The 7,500-nt window shown below is 48.2% G+C and overlaps 1 protein-coding gene across 5 annotated transcripts in view; it reads right to left on the bottom strand.

Annotated features, from left to right (window-relative positions):
- Positions 1-7,500, bottom strand: part of syngap1a (synaptic Ras GTPase activating protein 1a) — an 86,215-nt gene that overhangs the window by 27,384 nt on the left and 51,331 nt on the right. For all 5 annotated transcript variants that reach the window (XM_084424483.1, XM_084424484.1, XM_084424482.1 and 2 more), the window contains 3 exons: positions 4,827-5,156; positions 3,887-4,031; positions 3,461-3,605 (listed from right to left, as the gene is read on the bottom strand). In XM_084424483.1, coding sequence (XP_084280609.1) covers positions 3,461-3,605; positions 3,887-4,031; positions 4,827-5,156 — 620 coding nt within the window. The remainder of the gene's footprint in view (positions 1-3,460; positions 3,606-3,886; positions 4,032-4,826; positions 5,157-7,500) is intronic.

Below are 7,500 nucleotides of genomic sequence, written 5' to 3' on the forward strand. Positions count from 1 at the left end.
GAGAGAGAGAGAGAGAGATTCACTATCAGGGGTGCGTTTCCCAAAATCATTGCTAGCCAACTATAGTCGCAACTTCTGTCGTTATCAGCGTAGTTCAACGAGTCTGTGTTTCCTGAAACCTTAGTTCTACCAAAAAGACTCGGAAGGTGAGATTATATCACAATGACATTTATTAATTAGTAGACCAGAAAATGAAAACAGAAATATTGAATGGTAAAGTTCTTTGGCAGGACCCGTCCATAGTTCACATTTGGAGGGTAGCGGACTACCCACGGCATATCCTGCCTGAAGATGAAGGCAGGGGCGCAGCGGTGTGGACAGATGAAGGACCCCCAGGGAGGTGTGGACAGATGAAGGACCCTGGGGAGGCGTGGACAGATGAAGGACCCCGGGGAGGCGTGGACAGATGAAGGACCCCCGGGGAGGCGTGGACAGATGAAGGACTCCCGGGGAGGCGTGGACAGATGAAGGACCCCCGGGGAGGTGTGGACAGATGAAGGACCCCGGGGACACCGGAACCACTGATGAAGGACCCCGGGGAGGCGTGGACAGATGAAGGACCCCCGGGGAGGCGTGGACAGATGAAGGACCCCGGGGAGGCGTGGACAGATGAAGGACCCCGGGGAGGCGTGGACAGATGAAGGACCCCGGGGAGGCGTGGACAGATGAAGGACCCCCGGGGAGGTGTGGACAGATGAAGGACCCCCGGGGACACCGGAACCACTGATGAAGGACCCCGGGGAGGTGTGGACAGATGAAGTACCCTGGGGAGGTGTGGACAGATGAAGGACCCCCGGGGAGCTGTGGACAGATGAAGGACCCCGGGGAGCTGTGGACAGATGAAGGACCCCCGGGGACACCGGAACCACTGATGAAGGACCCCGGGGAGGTGTGGACAGATGAAGGACCCCGGGGAGGTGTGGACAGATGAAGGACCCCCGGGGAGGTGTGGACAGATGAAGGACCCCGGGGAGGTGTGGACAGATGAAGGACCCCGGGGAGGTGTGGACAGATGAAGGACCCCCGGGGAGGTGTGGACAGATGAAGGACCCCCGGGGACACTGGAACCACAGATGAAGGACCCCGGGGAGGTGTGGACAGATGAAGGACCCCCGGGGGAGGTGTGGACAGATGAAGGACCCCGGGGAGCTGTGGACAGATGAAGGACCCCCGGGGACACCGGAACCACTGATGAAGGACCCCGGGGAGGTGTGGACAGATGAAGGACCCCGGGGAGGTGTGGACAGATGAAGGACCCCCGGGGAGGTGTGGACAGATGAAGGACCCTGGGGACACCGGAACCACAGATGAAGGACCCCGGGGAGGTGTGGACAGATGAAGGACCCCCGGGGAGGTGTGGACAGATGAAGGACCCCCGGGGACACTGGAACCACAGATGAAGGACCCCGGGGAGGTGTGGACAGATGAAGGACCCCCGGGGACACCGGAACCACAGATGAAGGACCCCGGGGAGGTGTGGACAGATGAAGGACCCCGGGGACACCGGAACCACAGATGAAGGACCCCGGGGAGGTGTGGACAGATGAAGGACCCCGGGGAGGTGTGGACAGATGAAGGACCCCGGGGAGGTGCGGACAGATGAAGGACCCCGGGGAGGTGCGGACAGATGAAGGACCCCGGGGAGGTGTGGACAGATGAAGGACCCCGGGGAGGTGTGGACAGTTGAAGGACCCTGGGGAGGTGTGGACAGATGAAGGACCCCCGGGACACCGGAACCACAGATGAAGGACCCCTGGGAGGTGTGGACAGATGAAGGACCCCCGGGGAGGCGTGGACAGATGAAGGACCCCTGGGGAGGTGCGGACAGATGAAGGACCCCGGGGAGGTGCGGACAGATGAAGGACCACGGGGAGGAGTGGACAGATGAAGGACCACGGGGAGGAGTGGACAGATGAAGGACCCCGGGGAGGTGTGGACAGATGAAGGACCACGGGGAGGAGTGGACAGATGAAGGACCACGGGGAGGCGTGGACAGATGAAGGACCCCCGGGGAGGCGTGGACAGATGAAGGACCACGGGGAGGTGTGGACAGATGAAGGACCACGGGGAGGCGTGAACAGATGAAGGACCCCCGGGGAGGCGTGGACAGATGAAGGACCACGGGGAGGCGTGGACAGATGAAGGACCACGGGGAGGTGTGGACAGATGAAGGACCACGGGGAGGCGTGGACAGATGAAGGACCCCTGGGGAGGTGCGGACAGATGAAGGAACCCGGGGAGGTGCGGACAGATGAAGGACCACGGGGAGGAGTGGACAGATGAAGGACCACGGGGAGGAGTGGACAGATGAAGGACCACGGGGAGGAGTGGACAGATGAAGGACCCCGGGGAGGTGCGGACAGATGAAGGATCCCCGGGGAGGTGCGGACAGATGAAGGATCCCCGGGGAGGTGCGGACAGATGAAGGACCCCCGGGGAGGTGCGGACAGATGAAGGACCCCGGGGAGGTGTGGACAGATGAAGGATCCCCGGGGAGGTGCGGACAGATGAAGGACCCCGGGGAGGTGTGGACAGATGAAGGATCCCCGGGGAGGTGCGGACAGATGAAGGACCCCCGGGGAGGTGTGGACAGATGAAGGACCCTGGGGAGTTTGAACGACCAATTTGCGACAATATGGATTCGGGAAACAGTCGTGTTTAGCTAGATGATTTCTTCAACGATTCATCGCACTATGGTAGCTAATCAGTGAGTTACGGTGCTGTACGGGAAACACACCCCAGAGCGGACTGTGTAAATATTTATAAAATAAAAACACATTTTTTAAATAAAAACATTTACTAATAATAAATTAAATAAATATGTAAAAATGTTAATAAATATATACAAAAGAATAGTAAAACACTTAGAAAAAATGAATGAAATCATTAAAATCCAAAAATTTAAACAATTTCAAAACAAAAAACATAAAAATAAAATATGTACCAATTAATTAAATCATAAAAATGTACAATTTAATCAATCTTTTTTGAATAAATACATTTAAAACAAAACCTAATAATAATTAAATCATAATGTTTTTAAATTAAAAACAAACAAAAAAACAATCGAAACAAAACATTTACTGATAATTAATTAAAGCATTACAATGCAAATTAAATTAATTTCAAATCATAAAAATGTAAAAGTGAAATAAATAATTAAAAAATAAATACAATAAAACAAAATTGATCAATAATTAATTAAATCAAATAATTTCAAAACAAAAACCATCAAAATAAAACACTTTCTAAATAACTAAATCATAAAAATGAATTAATTTCAAAATAAAAAACAATCAATCAAAATAAAACACTTATTAATAATTAATTAAATCATAAAAACCATAGAACCGCAAACATACGAATGTGTTGTTAAATTGTCCAAATATTAACTTGAAATGTGTGTGCGTTACGCGTGGTTGGTTGGTGGGTCAGCTGACGTGTGGCGGTATGAACTGACCAATGGGAGTTGATGATCTTGCAGAGCGCCAGTTCACAACACATGCGTAGGTTTGCCTGATGATCCGACAGAACCGAGGGAGGCGTTCGCATCGGGTCCACCTCACAGTTCTCCTCAGACTCGTACAGCGCTCGGATAAACTCTCCTGTGGAGAAGACCTTCATCATCATCATCATTCTCACACACACACACACACACACACACACTCCACCTCACAGTTCTCCTCAGACTCGTACAGCGCTCGGATAAACTCTCCTGTGGAGAAGATCTTCGTCATCATTATCATCATCATCCTCACACACACACACACACACACTCAAACACACCCACACAGTTCTCCTCAGACTCGTACAGCACACGGATGAACTCTCCTGTAGAACAGAAGACCTTCGTCATCATCATTCTCACACACACACACACACTCACCGATGGTGTCCTTCAGGTATCGATGCGCTATGAGCTTCAGGAACTCCTCGATGGCTTTGGTGGCCAGTGTGTTTTCTCTGAAGATCAGATGCTCTCGGTCCATGAAGCGATCGACCTCAGTCATGGCCATATCCGACAGGAAGTCCTAAAACACACACACATGACCACTCAAGTATCATTGACTAAACTTTTATGATGTATAGATGCACTTTTATCATGGATAGATGGACTTTTATGATGGACAGATGCACTTTTATGATGGACAGATGCACTTTTATGATGCACTTTTATGATGGATAGATGCACTTTTATCATGGACAGATGCACTTTTATCATGGATAGATGCACTTTTATGATGGACAGATGCACTTTTATGATGGACAGATGCACTTTTATGATGGACAGATGCACTTTTATGATGGATAGATGCACTTCTATGATGGATAGATGCACTTTTATGATGGATAGATGCACTTCTATGATGGATAGATGCACCTTTATGATGGACAGATGCACTTTTATGATGGATAGATGCACTTCTATGATGGACAGATGCACTTTTATGATGGATAGATGCACTTCTATGATGGATAGATGCACCTTTATGATGGATAGATGCACTTTTATCATGGATAGATGCACTTTTATGATGGACAGATGCACTTTTATGATGTATAGATGCACTTTTATGATGGATAGATGCACTTTTATCATGGATAGATGCACTTTTATGATGGACAGATGCACTTTTATGATGGACAGATGCACTTTTATGATGGACAGATGCACTTTTATGATGGATAGATGCACTTTTATCATGTATAGATGCACTTTTATCATGTATAGATGCACTTTTATGATGTACTGATGCACTTTTATGATGGATAGATGCACTTTTATGAGTTTTACGTCACTCACACACACACACACACACACACACCTTGGCCTTGCCAGTGCTCTGCAGGATGTGCACCAGTGCACACGCCACCTCCTCTTTGCTCTTGGCGCTCAGCAGTGGCTCCAGAACTCCACACAGCGTCCTGTAGTTGTTGGTCACGTACTCTGCGAACTCCTTGTAGAGCTCCATGGGCAGGATGTTCATGCTCTGGTATCGAGACTTGAGTCGCAACGAAGCATTGATGATCTTCCCGCCGCCGGAACCTTTAGCCAGAGCGCTGGGCTGGAGCACCGGGTACCACTGCTCCACGAACTGGCGGCCCGTGAGGCTGGGGATCGGGATGCTGACAAGACCCAGATACGTGCTCTTCTCCTGCCACACACACACACACACACACAGGCTGGTTATCTACAGCAGGGCTTTCAGACCAGGCCCCGGGGCCCTCAGGAGTGACAGGGTTCAAGGGCCCTCAGGAGTGACAGGGTTATGGGGTCCTCAGGAGTGACAGGGTTACAGGGTCCTCAGGGGTAACAGGGTTACAGGGCCCTCAGGAGTGACAGGGTTATGGGGTCCTCAGGAGTGACAGGGTTATGGGGTCCTCAGGAGTGACAGGGTTATGGGGTCCTCAGGCGTGACAGGGTTATGGGGTCCTCAGGAGTGACAGGGTTATGGGGTCCTCAGGAGTGACAGGGTTATGGGGTCCTCAGGAGTGACAGAGGTCAGGGGTCCTCAGGCGTGACAGGGTTATGGGGCCCTCAGGAGTGACAGGGTTATGGGGTCCTCAGGAGTGACAGAGGTCAGGGGTCCTCAGGCGTGACAGGGTTATGGGGTCCTCAGGAGTGACAGGGTTATGGGGTCCTCAGGCGTGACAGGGTTATGGGGCCCTCAGGAGTGACAGGGTTATGGGGTCCTCAGGAGTGACAGAGGTCAGGGGTCCTCAGGCGTGACAGGGTTACGGGGCCCTCAGGGGCTCCGAGGGAATGACTGGGATCTGGGGGACAGTCTAGAGAAAAAACTGTAAAATCTGTAAAAAATGTATAATAATAAAAAACTAATATTGTTATATCTTTATATTATCTAACATAAATAAACTTGATTAAAAATAAAAATTTGTAAAATAAATTATTAAAAAAGTGTTTCAATAAATAATTTAATAAATTTGATAAAAACAAAATTAGTCAAATAAGTGAATAAAAAAATTAATAAATTTGATTATAAAGGAATAAATTGATAATAACAAATTAATATAAACTGATGTAGATCAAATAAATGAAATCATTTTATTTAAATGAATAAAGAAAAATATGATTTAAATAATATACATTTGATTAAATAAATAAATACAAGAACTTAAAGTGTAAGTTGCAGGTTAACCACCACAGCCAATTAATGTGTAAATTAAAGTGCTCTATATGTATATATTTAATTATTTCTGTCTTAAAATGCGTTAAAATAACATGTATTGGGGTTTCTTCAAAGGTAGCGTGTTTTTTCAGTAACTGGGTGATGACGTCATAAGAGGCACTCGCAACCCATATTCTGCTGGATTCTTACTGTATTATGGCTATTTGGAGAACGACTGAGGATGTGGGAAACCATCAAATTCTTTATGGACCACAGCCCTACAATTTTTAACCGGTCAGGCGTGAGAGAGGGGAGCCATGGCACTCAAAGAGTTATTAATGCTTGGTGTGAGGAGAATGAGTGGAGGGCTGGCCAGGTGTCCTGGTGAGTAGCTACGTTAGAGCTAGTCTAGGCTAGCCTGGTGCAAACTTAACCCGGATAATATAAGGGAACAAGCCAGTCTTTTCAAAATCTTGCCGTCATGTAGAATAGCAAGGAGGGACAACGACTGAAGACATTATTTACTTACAGAGCTGTAGAGATGCACACACTGCACAGGCACCAATCGCTAGTCTCATCGGCGCCTCAAACGTCATGTAATACCCTTCCTCAATCCACGCTTTATCAATTTCTCACGATTTAATTAGCGATGTTGATTGTCAGAAAAGAAAAAGAGAGATCGATGTCCCCATCACTGTGTTTGTGTGGGCTATGCCACCCAATGGAATCAGCAGTGGAGAGTGTGTGCTGCCGTGAGGTGAACGTGGAACAGCTCGACCCGCGACCGGCTGATCTGACGGGCCTGAACCCGGAGCCTGAACCCGGAGCCTGAACCCGGAGCCTGAACCCGGAGCCTGAACCCGGAGCCTGAACCCGGAGCCTGAACCCGGAGCCTGAACCCGGAGCCTGAACCCGGAGCCTGAACCCGTTTGTTTTGCGAATAGCTTATTCTCATTTCAGGCAGGATCACGGTGCCCTTGAAGTCAGCACACACGAGTATGTTTACAGTTGAGTTATTTTATCCATAATTTTTTTATCAAACATACAACCAACTTTTCTGTAGTTATGTAAGGCATCTATAGCTTTCAAAGAAATACAACACTGAAGAGTACCATACTTAATGCATGAGTAATTACATTTAGCTGCTAGCGTGTATTGACTATGCCGGTAACTCTACTAGTGAGTTCCTCTTATGACGTCACGCCCCATCTAGTGGAAGGGAGCGGTTAAAACCACTGTTAAAAGAGCCAACTTTTCATATTATATTCAGCATTTTGGTATAAAAAACAATGGTGGGCGGTTCTTATCTTTATGTTTAATAAACACATTGCATTATCTTCGTGAAAAATTTAACCTGCAATTTACACTTTAA

This window comes from Rutilus rutilus (assembly GCF_951802725.1).
Source record: "Rutilus rutilus genome assembly, chromosome: 11".
Taxonomy (NCBI): domain Eukaryota; kingdom Metazoa; phylum Chordata; class Actinopteri; order Cypriniformes; family Leuciscidae; genus Rutilus; species Rutilus rutilus.